The 19,013-nt window shown below is 36.6% G+C and overlaps 1 protein-coding gene and 1 long non-coding RNA gene across 4 annotated transcripts in view; one reads left to right on the forward strand and one right to left on the reverse strand.

The window, feature by feature from the left end:
• smurf1 (SMAD specific E3 ubiquitin protein ligase 1) overlaps positions 1-8,832 on the reverse strand; it is a 47,064-nt gene extending 38,232 nt beyond the window's left edge. For 2 of the 3 annotated variants that reach the window (XM_048192461.1, XM_048192457.1), the window contains exon 1: positions 8,493-8,831. In XM_048192461.1, coding sequence (XP_048048418.1) covers positions 8,493-8,547 — 55 coding nt within the window. In that variant the 5' untranslated portion in view covers positions 8,548-8,831. Of the gene's footprint in view, positions 1-8,492 lie in introns of all 3 variants that reach the window. The other variant, XM_048192464.1, reaches the window with a different exon arrangement.
• Positions 8,821-17,347, forward strand: LOC125269591. Its single transcript, XR_007185156.1, has 5 exons — positions 8,821-8,929; positions 9,373-9,409; positions 12,785-12,904; positions 13,020-13,377; positions 15,975-17,347. It is a non-coding gene; the product is annotated as an uncharacterized LOC125269591 (long non-coding RNA).
• The last annotated feature ends 1,666 nt before the right edge of the window (positions 17,348-19,013 follow it).

Raw genomic sequence — 19,013 nt, forward strand, 5'->3', positions numbered from 1 at the left:
ATGCTAAAATTGTTTTAGGTTAATTCTAGCATTAAAACACCCATTTCTTTTGCAGCAGGTTTCCCTTACAGGTGAGGAATACTAGCAGCTAAGCTCTAAAAGAAAACAAACACAAACTCAAGCACATTTCCTCTGTATAAAAGCTATCTGTTGCTTTCATTCCCGCTGCTTTCCTAGAGGCATTTATTTACACAAGACGGGTGATGGCCTGGCTCTGATCAATAGTGTCAGTTTACAGTCTGTCCGAATAAACAGTATCCCCTACAAACCCCCAGCTGGACTTCACATCAATTTCATGCACAGGAATGTCTGAGAGGCCACATGCTCCACATACCTACACAACCATGAACATGAAACACTCACGTGCAAGTGTGCGGGAGGAAAAGGAGAGAAAAAGATAAAGGAACGGGGGAGAGGAGAGAGAGGAAACAGGCCAGCAGGCAGCACGTGACACAAAAACGATAACAGCAGACCGCTGCTAGTGTTCCTTAATGAATAAGCAGGATTCCCCAGTGTCCAGCCCTCTGCTTCTAGCACAGACTCACAGTCACAGGGGGCAGTAAGCCTCTTTTCACCCTTCTTCTTGTGCCTGATGCCTGGCACAATAGCTGGCCATGCCATGCAACTACTTCATATGCAGAACATAATCCAGGCTTTTTTTAACAAAAAAATAAATAAAAAATACGCCATTGGACAAACAATTGTGGAGAGGCTGTATACACTCAGGAGTTGAGCTTGCAAGGGAACATGGGGTATTTCATAAATCATTCATAGCATCTACTCTAAAGTCAGCACATCAAGCCAACATAACAGGCAAACATTGCTGCATTTACACTGCAGGGTTTAATGCACAATTCCCATTTTTTGTGCAACCTGTTTAGACACCGTTAAAATAGTCCATGTGACTACAGTGGTTCAACCTCATTGTCATGCAAAAACAAAAGAAAAATAATGACTTTATTTAACAATTTCTACACTGTTTACGTTGTACAGACAGTGCAGCAGCAGACGTGGTAGAGAAGAAATTGCTGAATAAAGTCATTATTTTTGTGCACAAAAAGTATTCTCGTCGCTTCATAACATTAAGGTTGAACCACTGCAGTCACATGGACTATTTTAACAAAGTCTTTACTACCTTTCTGGGCCTTAACGTTGCAGTCCAGAAAGCTCCCGAATTTCATTAAAAATATCTTAATTTGTGTTCTGAAGATGAACAAGTTTGGAATGACATGAGGGTGAGTAATTAATGACAGAAATGTCATTTTTGGGTGAACTAACCCTTTAAAACATAAACATTAGGTTTACATTAGTGACCTGCCAAGAAGCACCCAAGAAGTAAACTGACAAAACATTACAATAATGCAAATAGCCAATTAACATATGGTTCATCCAAATAAACTAAGACAGACTTGTCCTTTTCACACTATGCTTACTTATACCAGTTATTACGCAGCACTTTTGTAATCCTATCACTTATTCACATTCATGACATGCACATAATGCTAAATTTGCACACACAAACTTAGGGTCCGTTCACACAGAATGCGTTTTTCCATTCCAACGTGCTACTTTTCTATCGTTTAATGGAAGTAAGCACGCGCTAGATGAATGTGTATGACCGTTACGCTTACGCCTTGTGCAAGTCAAGTTAGTGCTTTTGCAGTGTCTCGCACATGAGCGGTGCGTTTTTAAGACATCATGTCAATTTAAAAGAATTTCAACTTTTACACGCAGTGCTGCTAATCAATGTCAGTTCCAAAACAGTGGACCAATCAGAAAACCTTGGAGGCGGGGAAAGCGTTGCAAGCTTTTGTTTACAGTAGCAAGTTTGCATGACAACTGTTTTTGCATGGCAACATGCCAGATGGGGCACTCATAGCGGCTTTGTCCAGATAGCCAGTGCGATTATTTTCATGTTGTACATGTCAAAAATAGTAGCTATTTCTGAATCACGTCTCAAAAGCACGTGTCGAGACCCTCGTGTTTTGTGCTGCGCTTTTTTTTTTTTTTTTTTTTTTTTTAAACCATTCCTCTGGTTTTTAGATGCAAGACATGTTCACCTTAGGCTACATGAGTAAGTGAAAGTTAGTGATAGGCAGTATACCGGTTCATACGCTAAACCGGTTTCAATTTTGCCATACCGGCTCGTAGCTGAAACAGCTGCTGTATCTATTCAATGGCCATGAAGCGCAATGTAGAGAGAATAGAGAGCCAACTTTTCTTACACTAATGGAAACAACTTTATAACACAACAATAAATAACTCACAAAACTAACTCTCTTTAATACTGCAAAAACCAAGTAGAGCCATATGATTTCCGAGATACAGAAAACACGGATGAAATCACGGAATCCAGTCACAAGAACTTACTGTATAAGCGGAACGTTTGGCAATTTTTGGATGAATAAATCAAAAGTAGGGCTGTACAATGAATCAGATATGGATACAGACTAGTTTCTGAATATTAAAGCTAAAAAAAGACTGCTACTGAAATCTGAAGTCTGTATGAATGAGTGTCACAGTTTCATCTACTACTATACATACTGAAGCACGCGTGACGCTCGCGATGATTTTAGTGTCTGCTGTCTCACTCAGTATACATGAACTTCATCTTAGAGATAATAATAACACTGTTTATTAAAACACACAAACTCAAAGGTCGTCATTGAAATTAGAGAAATTGCACTGTAAAAATGTAGCCTACTTATTAATAGTTATTATATTATATATTACTATTATTAATTTAATTAAACAATTCAATTAATTTGATTACATTTTAAACTAAATTTTCATTTGTCCTTACTAGAGTTGTCAAAAGTACTGACTTCGGTACCTAGTCGGTACTGAAATTTAAAAAATGTGATGCTTTGAGTGCTGTTGAGTGGATTCGTAAACATCTCTGATTGGCCGTTGTTTTCATGGCTCATCAGACATGTCTGTGATTGGCTTCAATGATCAACGCTGTAAAAACGTTGTAAATAGTCATCAATAAATCTCTTCACTAAGCACTTACACAGATACACACGGGAGCGTTTGAAAGCAGGCGGAAAAGCATCGCGGATCGGTCCACTGTTAGACACCTGCTTTCAATCGCTCATGCTCCCACTTTCAAATTCAAACACTTCCGTGTGCTTTCAAATGCTCCCATGCGTTGATCATTGTAGCCAATCACAGGCATATCCGATGAGCGCGTCAACACAATGGCCAATCAGAGGTGTTTACGAATCCGCTGAAAGAGTCACATTTTTAAAATTTCAGTACCGATAGGTACCAAAGTCACTTTTGACAACTCTAGTCCTTACAATGTTTCTATAATATATTCCCTGTACTCCTGACAGTAAAATATGCCAAAATAAAGGTCCAGGAAAAAAACGTGATATACACTGAAACCACCAGAATCTTTATTAAAAAAAAAAAAAAAAGTGATACAGATTTTTTTGTTAAACTGACCAGCACTAGTGAGAGTACTTCTGATGTGTATGGTTTGTATTTATGCTCTTTTCTTTTAATTTCTTCTCACTGCAAAATGTATGTCTGACACTTCAAAATTGTTTGACATGTAGCATCAGAACTATACTTTGTTTGGACATGCATAGATAAAATAAAAAGAGTGCTGTTACAGTGGAAATTATCGATGAAAAATAGTGAAATACGAATCTGATGAACCTGAGTGTTCAGGCATATTAGATACATATCAGAATTAGAACATATAAAAACAGCCCAAATTACATGCAAACAAAAAAAATCTGTTTTGGACCAGAGTTGAGAACCACTGGTTTAAAACAACACTTAAAAAAAAAAAAAAAAAACCTTAAAAAGATCTAGCATTTGATAATGAGTATTTATTCAACTATGTATTTTGATTGGATTGAACAACACACCTGGAGACTAGTTAAAGAAATGCTAATTGTGAAAGCACCAACACGTCATTTAGTCTATAGAGGCTTTAAGAAACAGCTTTGCCAAATCACCTGGTAGCTTTACAGTTTTTGGAAGTATACAACAGAGTCTCACCAACACCACAAGTTAAACACAGCTGTTTTGCAGTAACAAGCAAACATTTTTTGAAGCCTGAATGCTCATGGCCTTAAAAGTTTACTATCCCCATGTGTGTGAGTGTGTTTAAAAGTAACAGCAACAGAGAAAAGTTATAACAGAAGCAGAATACAAATCAAGGACTCTGTAGTGTTTTGCATTTTTTACAGTTGCATTCAGACTGCCTTATTCATTAACACAACAATAAAAACCAAACAGCCCAACTAATCCACAATCCCTTCAGGGTGAAACACAGTAGAAAACATGTGAAGTCAAGTACTTTCTCAGGGCATTATCAGCAAAGACCTTTCCGAGTAATGAGGAAACAACAATGAGAAAATAAGAAACTTGCATTTCTCCCTGATTACTCTGTAACCATGATGAGGGCAATAACTTCTGAATGAGCCAAAAAAACAGCCAGAGGTGCATGCTTCAATGATGACACAAATATTTACAGAATTATCCCCTCTTTTTACCGCTCTAATAAAATTACTGAAGGGTGTAATGAAGCTAAAAATATCAATTCAGCTCAATCTGACAACAGGTTCTATAATTCACAATGATACATTAACAAATGTATGTTTTTATTGTTGTGGTCTAATAATGATTTACTTATTGTGTCAAAATCAAAAATATGCAACAGTTAAAATGCGGTTCTGCATATCAATTATTGAACTCCTAACACACAAAAAAAAAAAACAACACTATCAGTTAATCACTAAAAGAAGATATCTCAGAAGTCACATCCTACTTCCTGTTGTGTGAAACATGAACCCAAAGAAAGACGGACACACTAAAAGACAAAGTAACAAAGAAGAGAAACCTAGTGCAAAACAACATCAACAGATGCAGAAATTGACGCACAATTAAAAAATTAAAAAAGAAATTCAAATCAAGTTGAATTTTCTAGAATTTCCTATAGACCATTAACCATAACGCTATATTTAAATGTACTGAAAAATGAGCGAGGAGGAGGTTAGAAAATATGCAATCTTCGATCTTTTCATTTTTTCAAGGAACTTGATCTGATCACTACATCGTCTTAATCAGGCACAATGACTTACTGTCTACGACCCCTTGCTGATAAGGTTGCAAAAAGCATACTGCCGTCAAAGCCTCCTATAATAGTGTGAAGGTGTTGATTGTCAACACTTGTCAGATGGTGTAAAGCCATTACAACAGCGAAACTACCAAGAATCTGTGTGTAAAAACGGTGATGCAAGTTGACTAAAAACAATTTTAGCCAGTATTGACAAAAGATCATGTTTTTAGGCTAGCACGTGGGGTTAGGTACAAGAACCGGTTCTTTCGCCGATACTGAAATAATCTGACTCATGTACCATATCACACTGAACCTTGTGAACCAAGAGCTGCTACTGTTATGAGACTTAACTCAGTGTTGTTGCTGACTGGTTGTGCATAATCTTTTATGAAGTTAAACATTCATGAGTTTTGTGTTAATATGTTACCACATTAGTGTTTGTTTTTGTTTTGTTTTTTAGTATTTCAATATATAGCCTAAAGTTGGGTCCAATTTTGAAGGAATGCCACCAGTAAAGAGTCTGTGAATATTCATAAAAGAACAGCATTATATGTATTCAACAATGTATATATGTTCTGCTGAAATCTGAAATGATCTCATTTGGCAACACTGTTGAAGGCAGTAAGTGCAATAAGAATTGCATTTCATTTTCCAAATATTTCTTCCTAAAATGTACTAAAGTAATCATTAAAACCACCCAAAAACAAGGGTGAGTAGTAATAGTAGTCGTAGTATAATTTTATTTAATGCCATGTCAGCATCTGAGGCTATTATTCAATTACAAAAGTACAAATATCACATAAATACAATAAAAACCAAGCATGCAAACAAACAAAAACACAGAAAGTAATCTTGTAAATTATACAAGATTTTTAAAATTAACATGAGAAAAATTCTAAAAACTTTTCAGGCAAAATCTAACTAAATAAGTCCTTAAGTAAAGTCCTAACTTCATGAAAGAGCCTTCTACTTGCATTAAAACCAGGACAGTCCAATAAAATATGTTTGCATAGAGTTTGCAGAACATGCATAGAGTTGGGTCTTCACCTTAAAGCAAAAATGCATGAGTCTTGTATGACCTATCCGACATCTTCTGAACACCACTCGATCAAATCTGGTTTTAAGGGAGATTAAAAGTCTGTTTGAGATTTCCAGATGGATTTCATGTAATTTATTATCTGCGCACGTATCCTACTCTTCTCGCCACTTATTTAATATAACAATTAATAATAGGTCTGATATCTGAGGGAGGAATTTGACATTCATTTACTTCCTGATTAAAACCCTCCTTTGCAGCTGCATCAGCTCGCTCATTTCCTAAAAGTCCAACAAGGGTGAGTAAATCATGACAGAATCTTCATGTCGTTTCTACATGTTTATGACTTTTTAGAGTGGGAACCAAACTACACTGGAGCCCAATGACATTTCTCAAAATATCTTTTATGTTCCACAGATGAAAGAAAGTCATATACAGGGTTGGAACAACTATCCCTTTAATGAAAGCGTTGAGGAACCAGAATCAGAATCATTAAATTCCTTACAATTCCCTCACTTGCTAAATGTTTAGGTAGCCACTGTCTATAAACAAGTATAGATGAAGTTCTCTCTCATTTACACAAACTAAATGATATCAGTTTGAAAGCCATCACGTGAAACAACCGAAAACATACCAGCAAACACAAGATGCTTAGAATAAAACTGAAAAATAATGTTCTCTCACCCAAACGCCTAAAGGGAGCACTGCTGCATCTACTGATGATTATCATACAGATAAAAATCTCGCAAGCTTTTTTCGGTTACCCAAATCCTCTGGGTTTAAACGCCCTGCGAGACTAAACAGTGAAGCAGCCATTGAAGAGATTCAACACTCATTGTTTCATGAGACAGACATTCCTTGTCCAATTAGAATTCCTTTCATGGGCCCAGGGGGGAGAGCAGCACAGCTGGAGGCGCTGGGTTTGTCTGCAGCCCGAAAGCTCTCCACCTCTGCTGTGGACATCTCTTCCACAAACAAACTCTCAAGTGGCCACAGAGGAGATGTTGTGAGACACAAACACATCTGCATAAAATAAAGAACAGCTCATTCAGAGCTATCTTGTCTGTGCGGGAACAAAATGTCTTTATATGGCGTTGTCATCACCTCCATCAAAGTAGTTCATTGTACATACAATGTTGGGTTTGATGTCAAACAGAAATTGGGTCATGGGAGATATAAAAAATAAAATAAAATATTATGTCCAACTAAAACTTGGCATGCATCAACGGTCAACAGGAAAGAATGGAAAAAGCAGTAACACTTCACAATTTCATTTGACACAAGTTAACTACATTAACATGAACTAACTACAAAGTGTTTATTAATCTTAGTTAATGTTAATTTCAAACATTTCAACATTTACTCATACATAATTAAAATATAGTCATATCTGTTAATATTTGAACCTGAGCTAACATTAAAACAGCATTATTGTAACAAATGTATTGTTAGGTAATGGTAGTTAATGCATTAACCAATGGGACCTTGTTGTAAAGTGTATCCAAAGATATAAAAAAGAAAAATATGTGTAACCTTGTCCATTTTGAGTCTATAATACAATATAAAGCACATAACCTTGTAATTTTTCATTTACTCATCCGTCTATTCCACAAACTTTAAAGGGCACTGATATGTCAACAGAAGATTTGATTTACAGAGACAATTGTAAATCCAATCCTTCAGGGCACTGTCACCATGTCTGCGATGATATCACAGAGATCAGTATGCATCAATCATATCCTGTTCATTTCCAAGCAAGAAGCGATTTCAAAAGAGTAGGGAAAACATCCCCAAGAAAACCCCATCGGTGGATTGTGAAACGGTATCTTAGCATTTAAAGATCAAGCACTGTAACCCTTTGTTAACCTGCTTCACTGGGCAAACGTAATAAGCAAAGATACAACACAAATAGTCTGCCACAAATGGTGGTCTTAATATCTTAATATATAACGGAGACACTGCCATCCAGATGAGGGGAACCGAGAAAACAGCTGCCTCTGCTTCCTTCATCCGGTTAATACTCAGCTGATTTATGACTAATCCAACCTAACAAACCATGGACGGGAAGCTGCTTTCGGCTGATAACGCTCACATAAGTGAAAATAAAACATGTCCACAGACTATTGTGCTGTTTATAGAGATGTTGATGAAATGAAAGACTGCTTATCGTCTTAGCATGCGTTTAGCATGAAGAGCCAGGCTGCTGCAACTCGCCCCAGCAGAAGCTAGCAGGATAGTCAGTCGCTTAGCCTTCCACATACACACACACACGAGCGACAAATACACAGCGATACGAACCTAACTAGAAGTATGAAATGATAATTAACTCCGTAATGATTCAATTAAAACGACAAAAGAGCTTATTTGTCGGCGTTTTACCTGTCAGTCGGATTTTGATGCTTGACCCGTTCCTTCGAGTCCCAGGATTCGACATCACTCCCACAAAATAACCAACCAACTTTCTCTCAGGATAAACCCAAGACGCTCGCTTCAAGCGGATATAAAAACGTATAAAAACGCGCTACGCTAATATGTGGGCTGTGCATGTGTTTCTAGGCGATAAAACGGTATTATTTCCGTCTGGCAAATCCCCTGTAGCTTTCAGACTTAACAACACAGGCTAACATTTTTTTGAGCTCAACGGCGTTCTGACATCACGTTAGTACAGCTGTACGTGCACGTACTCGCGCTGGGGCGTGCGCGCGCTCGCTCTTCCGTCTGGCGCTGGCGGTGCGTTAATGGTATGTGATGTAAAAGGATATATTAGTCATGTGTGTTCTGATGATGTCCAAAGATGAATTACTTCTTGAAAAATCGTAAGTTGACCATTTTTTTGCAATGTCATAAAAATTATTTTTAATGATGGATCGATTTCATGATTTCAAAACACTGCTTCATGAAGCTTTACGAATCTTTTGAGTCGAATCAGTGATTCGGATCTCCTATCAAACGGCTAAACTGTTGAAATCACGTGACTTTGGCGCTCCGATCCACTTATTCGATTCGTAAAGCTTTGTGTTTTGAAATCGGCCATTACTATATATTGTTTAAAAGTCGTTATTTTGGGGGGTTTTTGGCACACAAAAAGTATTCTTGTCGTTTTATAATATTAAAGTTGAACCACTGAAGTCACATGAACTGATTTAATTATGTTTTTAGTACATTAATGGATCTTGAGAGTTACAATGGCATTGCTGTCTATGCAAGCCTCATTGAGCCATCAGATTTCATCAACAATATCTTAATTTGTGTTCTGAAGATGAACGAAGGTCTTACGGGTGTGGAACGACATGAGGGTGAGTAATAAATGACATGTTTTGGCTTGTAATAAATAGTAGTTTGGCTTGTGTTTTGGCTTGTAATAAATAGTAATAACCAGATGATGAATGCAGATGATTTACATTAAATTTGCATGATTGCATTAATTGTGGCTTGATAATTGTCATGTGGTAGAAGCAAATAAGGTTGGTCTGAGGGGAAAGGATTGGATTTGAGGACTTTGGCAACTGGAAACAATAGAGCCATTTAATAGTGTTGTGCGGAAGAAAAGCCAATCCACATAAACAGCAGGCTAATGAGGGAGGCAGGCCACACATTGGCCTTTTTCAATCCATCACCACTTTAATGAGAAGAAAGGCATTGTGCTCTTGGCATTATAATGAAATGTATTTGATCTGAAGACTCATTAAAATGGAAACAAATACATATTAATGCAATTAATCAGTTCATTGCGTGGGATGCAATGTGGTTTAATGATGCACAATTCAAAAATGAACATGTTGAATAAATAGAAACATTCTTGATCGATTCTTAAGGACATCTTATAATTATGGCATATCTTGACACTTGGGAGCTCATGCAGATATTGATCAAAAAATATTGCTCGTTTTGAAAATACAATGTGACTACAAATTATATTAATTTAATTATAAACTATATTAATGACACACATAGGGAAAAAAAGATTCACTGGTTTCCCATATAGAACTCTAGGATTCTTGTTTCAATTTTAAAGAACACTTCATGCCTTAAAACTTAAATTATTGCATAATACTTACATGTTTAATGGTTTCTTTTCAATTTTAGTGCTAAAGTATGTTTACAAGATGCTTAAGTCGTAATATTTTCTATTTACATATTATAATATTTTATATTTTATGAAATCAATTAAAACTAAATCCAAAAAAATTATCCCATGATAAGAACCCCTAAGAGGTTATATGAAGCGCCTGACATTTCTAGCTTTAAGGTTCTATTACTTTAATTTTAGTAAAAATTAATTTTAGTTAAAACTTAAATTGCAAACTTTAGTATTAGCTGTGGTAGCATTTGTGTGGTTTGGATTTTAGAGAGTGATTGCAACACTAGGGCTTATAATTCACCCAAAATGAAAATTCTGTCATCTTTTACTCCCCCTCAAGTTGCTCTAAACCTTATAAATTCCTTTGTTCTGTTGAACACAAAGGAAGATATTTTGAAAAAAGTTTGTAACCAGGTCGCTTTGGGACACCATTGACTTCCATAGTAGAAAAAAAATACTATGGAAGTCAATGGTGCCCCAGAACTGTTTAACACATTCTTCTAAATATCTTCCTTTGTGTTCAACAGAACAAAGACATTTATACAGGTTTGGAATGACACGAGGGTGAGTAAATGATGACAGTATTTTCATTTTTGGGTAAACTAATCCTTTAAATGCCTGAACTGAGCAACAATCATTGACGAAGTCTAACTACATTCACAACTAATTATATACGAGAGAATGTTTTAGAATGTGGTACATATCCTGTAAACTACCCCAAATATGAAATAATGCAAACAGATGCAGTGGATAGACAGTTTATTGACCTAATTTACTCACTCAGTTGAGAAGTTGATGTAGCTCACTCCTGCCATCTCTTGGTCATGTGATAAATGCAGGAATTGATTGTTTGCCAGCTGAAACAGACAGAGCCTCTGAAACTAAAAGAAAAGATCTATTAACTGATTGATTAATTGATGAAGCAGAAAAGGAATTGAATGAAAGTGTTTGGGTGTGGTTGTGGGGGTGTTGGGAGTCCCATCAGTAGTGTAGTGTCCATCCCCTACACCACTGCCGGTGATCTAGCCATCTCAGAATATAGCCTACTGCAGAGTTTGGATACCTATTTAATGTATGTAGTTGACATGAACAGCTTCTGTGTATCCAGCAGCATGTGTGTGTTCACAGCTTTGAGTTGGCACTCTTATTAATCAACCCCTCATGTGTCCACAAGCTTGGATTTAGTGTTGTGAGAGTGATTAAAAAAAAAAAAAAAAAAAAAAACATATAATCTAACAAAATAATTTTATTAGAATGATGTTATAGTAAATTATAAAGTAAAAAATAACTCAGTTGGTCAACTCATTCACTTTTTTAAGCAATAGAAAAATAATATAAATATAGATAAAATCTAATAAAATCATGAATGCAATTCTAAAAATCTAACTGATTATATACTCAAAACAAGTAGACACAATTTGCAAATGAGGATAATACATAAACTTAATCTTATGCAGTTTTATTTCTTAAGCATTTAGCACATTTTAAGTATGTTAAGATATTTGGACTAGAAAAAAAAGACAAAAAATAAGATTTTCTGTGCAATGTATATTGAATAAAGACATTCTTATTATTTTTATTCAGCCACATAGAATTTCTAGGTCTTAAAGGGATAGTTCACCCAAAAATGAAAATTCTGTCATCATTTATTCAGCCTCATGTTGTACCAAACCTGTATGAGTTTCTTTGTTCTGTTGAACACAGAGGAAGATATTTTGAAGAATTCAGGAAACTGAACTGTTCTGGTGCACCATTGACTTCCATAGTATTTTTTCCCCCCTATGGAAGTCAATAGTACCCCAAAACAGCCTGGGTACAAACTTTCTTCAAAATATCTTCAGATAGTAGTAAGTAGCACAAGTAGAATAGGGAAGGCATAGGACATACAGCGTAAGCTTTTTGAAGAATTCAGAAAACAGAAGCACGTGCAAGGCAATAATTTGTGTTTATAAAGCATATACAGTTGTATTTTTTTTTTAAATGCCCGATCGTTTCTCTAGATAAGACCCTTATTCCTTGTCTGGTATCGTTTAAAGCCCTTTGAAGCTGCACTAAAACTGTAATTTTGACCTTCAACCGTCTGGAGGCCACTGAAGTCCACTATAAGGAGAATAATCCTGAAATGGATTATTCCTTCATTAATTTTCAACTGAAGAAAGAAAGACATGAACATCATGGATGACATTGGGGTGACTAAATTATCAGGAACATTTTATTTAAAAGTGGACTAATCCTTTAAGCATGCTGTGTTTCCTTTATCCAACTGTGACTGCAGTGATTTCAAAAATTAATGAAATTAGTTTAATATTAATTAATAATAAAATATAGCAGTTGTGTGTTAGAAATAATACCACGGCTCTGTGTGGAGAAGAGTGATGAGCTTGAAATATCACATATTCCTAGTGGAGAAATTGGTGCTGGCAGGACCGAGAACACCAAAAAGGTCATGCAGTACTTTGCCAGTGTGGGTGCCACTAGAGAGAAGTCAGATTCAAATGGTTTTGATGTCCTCTCTGTGGAACATCACACCCTGTTCTATAAGTCAAGGGTTTACACTGAATCATTTACTCCATTTTCTTTCCTGTCCTAGCTTCAGCAATGCTAAAACCACCAGGAACAACAACTCTTTGCCATCTTGTCCTATCTTCTCCTAACACAAAAGAAACAACATACAAAGCTTGCAAGTGCACTGAAGCAGTATCTGCTCAAGGTAGTTCTGAATCACCATGTCATATTTATTCAAGAGACCATTTATCTGAATCTATTTCTAAACTGGTTGGTGAAAACTTTGAGAGGTGACTGATTATTGTCTTACACCATTTTAGAACATTCAAAGCTGCTCTGTATGACAATAACCTGGGCCAGTCTGGCAACTTCCTAAAGCCAAAAAGATGAAACAAAGTTCCCAAGGCCTATTTTGAGGTGGTTATGCTGGAACTGTATCCAGGAAAGAAATATTTCTATGTTGTTGCTAGATTGTCAAAGAAAAGGAATCCCAGGTGGGATACAACATTGCAGGATGGCTACACAAAAACAAAGATCCACTGAATGAAACAGTGGTGGGCCTGTTGCAGTCCTCCATGCCTCTTTTGGCTCAGCTCTTCAAAGCAGAGGAAGCTGCACCAGGAGCAAAAAAAAGGGCCTCTTCCTTCCAGACTGTTTCAGCTTTCTATATAGTCACCTGTAAGTATAACAACAACCCCCCAAAACATGCACATGTTTAAGCTGATATTTTCTGTGGCTTTGGCCCCAACAGGAGAGCTGAATAAACTGATGACCACATTGCAGTGTGCCAAATGAACAATAAGTTCATTTACATCCATGTTTTGCATTTTATTTTATTAACTTATTTTTTGCGTTTTATTCATATTCATATGTATTAATTATTAATATTAATAATTCATTATATTAATTATTTCTATCTCTTGTTTTACTTCTATTTTGCCTTTTAATAAATGTCCTCTGCAAAGGTGTTTGTAAACAGGATTCAAATTGTGCTATATAAATCAGGATATATTTACATACACATATAGGAGTTCAGCCATTAAATTACCTGATAATCTGGATTATGTCATCACATTCCTAAAATTAAATACTTCTTAAAATACTTTTTTGTTGATTACATGATTACTTGGTATTCACAAAATGGCAATAGATTAATCATAATTCAATGATTTTCCCTATTTCAGATCATGGCAATGATTTCAAAACACTGTTCCATGAAGCTTCTGAGCTTTACGAATCTTTTGTTTCGAATCAGTGATTCAGATCTCCTATCAAATGGCTAAACTGCTGAAATCACGTGACTTTGGTGCTCCGATTCACTGATTCGATTCGTAAAGCTCTGAAGCAGTGTTTTGAAATCGGCCCATATAGATATTGTTGAGAAGTCTTTATTTTGTTTTTTGGCACACAAAAAATATTCTTGTCATTTTATAATATTAAGGTAGAACCACTGAACTGTTTCAAATATGTTTTTAGTACCTTTATGGACCTTGAGAGTTTGAATGGCTTTGCTCTCAATAGAGGCCTCACTGAGCCATCGGATTTCAACTAAAATATCTTAATTTGTGTTCTGAAAATGAACGAAGATCTTACGGGTGTAGAACAACTTGAGGGTGAATAATAAATGACATTATTTTCATTTTTGGGTGAACTAACCCTTTAAGTCCTGTAAGTTGTGAGGTGGAGCCTCCATGGATCGGACTTGTTTGTTCAGCACATCCCACAGATGCTCGATTGGATTGAGATCTGGGGAATTTGGAGGCCAAGTCAACACCTCATGAGTACATTGTTGTGCTCCTCAAACCATTCCTGAACCATTTTTGATTTGTGGCAGAGCGTATTATCCTGCTGAAAGAGGCCACAGCCACCAGGGAATACTGTTTCCATGAAAGGCTGTACATGGTCTGCAACAATGCTTAGGTAGGTGGTACGTGTCAAATTAACATCCACATGGATGGCAGGACACAAGGTTTCCCAGCAGAACATTGCCCAAAGCATCACACTACCTCCTCCATTGCTCCGTGGTCCAGTTCTGATGCTCATGTGCTCACTGTTGGTGCTTTCGGCGGTGGACAGGGGTCAGCATGGGCACCCTGACTGGTCTGCAGCTATGCAGCCCCATACGCAACAAACTGCAATGCACTGTGTATTCTGACACCTTTCTATCAGAACCAGCATTAACTTCTTGAGCAATCTGAGCTACAGTAGCTCGTCTTGTTGGATTGGACCACACGGGCCAGCCTTCGCTCCCCACGTGCATCAATGAGCCTTAAACACCCATGACCCTGTCGCCGGTTCACCACTGTTCCTTTCTTGGACCACTTTTGATAGACACTGACCACTGCAGACTGGGAACACCCCACAAGAACTGCAGTTTTGGAGATGCTCTGACCCAGTCGTCTAGCCATCACAATTTTGCCCTCGTCAAACTCGCTCAAATTCTTACACTTGACCAATTTTCCTGCTTCTAACACATCAACTTTGAGGACAAAATGTTCACTTGCTGCCTAATATATCCCACCCACTAACAGGTGCCGTGATGAAGAGATAATCAGTTTTATTCACTTCACCTCTCAGTGGTCATTATGTTATGCCTGATCAGTGTAGAGATATATATATTCAAATACATTCACCAACGCACATCCATTAAGCAGCACAGATTAATATTATTTCAGTATTCACTCTTGTGTTGTTTTTGATGCACTCTTAATCCTGCACCTGGCAACTGACATGTAACAGCATCCTAAAGGGAATCTGCATTTCCCAAAAAGGCTTTCCTAACAGACCTAAGTAGTTTAAGCAAAAGTTGTCCCTGTTAAACAGTAGCTCTCTTTCAATTAAGGCATACAAAAAAGACAAGACAAAAAAAACTGTACATGAAATCCATTATAGATATTAACCCCTTGTCTCTCCCTATTTCAGAAATGGCCTCATTGCCAATTAGAGAAATGTGAGAAAATTCCTTCAGCTCAAACACGGTCAAAAAATATCCTTTTCCACGGTCGAAAAATATCCTTTTCTTAACTGCAGTGTTTTAGTTTCAGGTTAAAACTTTGCTCAAAGTGGCTTTCCAAGAGAACAAGATAAAGGCCAAAAAAAAAGAAGCTGTGAGCTGCTCTGGAGAAAACAACTGAAATTTTAAAGAATATTAAAGAACTTGATTAAAAATGTATCACTACTTCCAAAGAAAAGAGTGATGCCAAGAAAAGAGTACATGTCTGTGTCTGTGTGGTTTTCATTTTTAATGTAAATGAATTGCATTTTTACACCCTTAGGAACAAAATACACTTGAAGAAGCTGGGGAGCGCTGATGAACCAGCCAAAGAAGCAGAATATCAGCTTGAAAGAACAGATATGAAAGAGCCGTCAGAGTAGGAGAAGAGCGCTGCCAATGCTTTAAGTGCTAAAACGAGCAAACTTATGGACCTGAGAAGGGACTTGGAAGGCTAGGAGTCGGCTCTGGCAAAGCTAGAGAAGGAAAAACAGGTGAAAGCAATCAAGGATTTCACTAAAATATGGCTGTAAATTCCCCACACATCTGTTATCATGTGTGAAATCAAGCAAACACATGTTACTGATTGACAAATTAAAATAAAGTAACATAATGATCTGAAATTATTCAGTTTATTGGCTCCAAAATATCTGCTGTGGCTCTTTAGGGCATTGCCAAGGCCCAGAAGGAAAAGAAAGATCTAGAGAAGCTTCAGCAGGTAAAGTAAGCCAGCCATTACTGGTCAATAATTGATGCTGTTGTCACTAGAAAAAGAAAATCCAACGATAACAACCAAGAAGAACAAGAAGCACAGACTTGAAGATCTCAACATTATCTGTAGAAGTTAATGGCTGTGCATTTTGAGGGGGAGGTATATTTACATTATGAAAGTGATTGAAATGTTTATAGATGTCAGTCCCATGCAGCTGTGCCAGTTCCTAAAAAGAAGCAGTTACAGAAAAAGCTCTCAGAAAGAATGCTGTTTCTAGATGACACAGATAAACAATCCCAGGACTGCTTATGAGGAGTTTCCTCGGAAACGGTTAGGAGAGATAAAAAGGTCATTTCTGGTATTGCAGGCTCTCAGAGAATTTAGAAACTCCTTATACAAACATTATATAGTATGAGTGACAACTGAACTAAATGTCAATATGAGAAACTCATTTTATCATTTTATTTCTCATTTTATCTGCTTTTTCATCTGTAAAGGAAACAACATCAAAGTACACTTGAGTTCCTCTAAACTTGTCTGGAGAAAGAGGTCAGAGGTCACGCTGAAACTTTGAGGACCAAGAACAAAATGGAGTCAGACTTGAATGAAATGGAGATCCAGCTGGACAATGGCTTTAAGAACAACAATGAGCAGGAAGATCTTCAAGAGACTGTAAAAGCAGAACTTTGTACCCACTTGTGTATGAAATTGTGTTTTGAAATAGAAATCTTTTGTAACAATGTAAGTCTTTACTTTTGATCAATTAAATGCATCTCTGCTTAATATAAGTATTAATTTCTTAAAAAAATTAAAATGAAGTTCTTTGAACTTCAATTTATATGCATTTGTACTCTAAAAATGCTGGGTTAAAACAACCCAAGTTGAGTTAAAAATGGACAAACCCAGTGATTGGGTTGTTTTAACCCAACCTGCTGGGTATTTTTTTTAACTCAACTATTGTTTAAAATTACTATATGGCTGGCTTAAAATAAACCCCAAATGGGTTGGAAATTAAAAATCAGACACATAATTACTAGAGGCAACAATAATAATCAAAAGGTGAATGTTTATTATTATAAAACGGTTAGTTCCTGTCCTTGATTCTGATTAGTCAATAGCTGTGTTTTATTCATGATAACACACGGCTATGACCGCTTCACCCAACGGTTCTGTGTATCACTATACAACACCCTTAGCAACCACTCTTAGCAATGTAAACTGTATGTTCTCAATTGATATTAGAGTTCATTGAAGCTTACTGTATTATGTAGAAGAGTTACTGTGAGAAAGAGATTGAGTGAGCGAGTTTATTAATTACCTGCATTCAGTTTTAGCATTTTCCTTCAGGTCAGTATGTTCATAATAAAAAATCTGTTTAAATGTCCGATGTATTATCTTGTCCTTTTAACAATTAAGGGGTTTTCCTGTGACTGACACAGGGCTCTCAAGTGTCACGCATTGAGCGTGACAGTCACTCATTTCAGTCTTTTGTCACGCACTCCCGCCACACATTGTATTTCTCACGCAGAAAAACTATTTATCATAATATTTAATATGCCGCAGCGCCCAAAATGTATCTGGCCGCGCCGCTCTCTCTGGAACCGGGAAGGAATCAAGCGCGTCTCGAACCTGCCACTTATCAGCCAATCAAAAAAAAGAAAGAGGCTACACAATAGCCAATCAGAAAATAGCACTATTGTATCTGGGTAAGATTTAACGCAACAACCAATGAAAAAAAAGCATATCCTGGAATTGTTCACCATCATCCTCGTTCACCCACAGAGGAAAACACTGGAGCTCTGAGCATCACTGAGCAGTAAGTCACGATCTACTGTTTTAATGTTACAACAAATTCACAACTTGTTTGACACAAACAATGACAACTTGACTGCTGTTAGATAATCAGATAATCAGCATCAGTTTTTCATGAGTGTCTGAACTTAGCCAACAGTTTTACAGCCTGTTCATTGACACCTGCTCAGAACAAGTAGTCTAGGCCTAGTTATATTTTGCTATCACACGATGACTGGCATTTTGTTACATTAAACATCTCTCTCTCCAAATAGTTTTAATAATTTTATTTTGAATTACCATTGTGTATGAAATGTGCTATACAAATAAATTGCCTTGCCTTGCCTATATTCAAAGTCATCTGAAGCCATTCCATAGCTTTTTTTTTTTCTTCCAAGAATTAGGCTAGAATATTTTTTGCTGCTGAATTATATACTCACCTAGTTTACTTATTTATTTATTGGTCAGCTTATGATTATATATTTTTATTCATTTGTTATTTTTATCTATAATGAAGTGGTGTGTTTAGTGCATTCTGGATTGGTTAACAAATCAAGGAGTGACCATTAGTTCCACAAATACAGACACAGGCTCCCACAAATAAATTAATTCAACAAAGGTAACCTCTTTTGCTACATATTTTTAATGGTTTAAATGTGTACTCTACATGTTTGACCACTTACGAACTCTCATTTAGCCTACTATATGTTGTGTACATGACTACTTTTAGAGCACAAAATTGTTTACAAGAGAACAAATTTCTTCATTGATCTAGTCACTTAATTTTGCTCTTAGAATGCACTAGATTCATGCATTTAA

The sequence above is a fragment of the Megalobrama amblycephala genome, linkage group LG1, assembly GCF_018812025.1.
Source record: "Megalobrama amblycephala isolate DHTTF-2021 linkage group LG1, ASM1881202v1, whole genome shotgun sequence".
Taxonomy (NCBI): Eukaryota; Metazoa; Chordata; class Actinopteri; order Cypriniformes; family Xenocyprididae; genus Megalobrama; species Megalobrama amblycephala.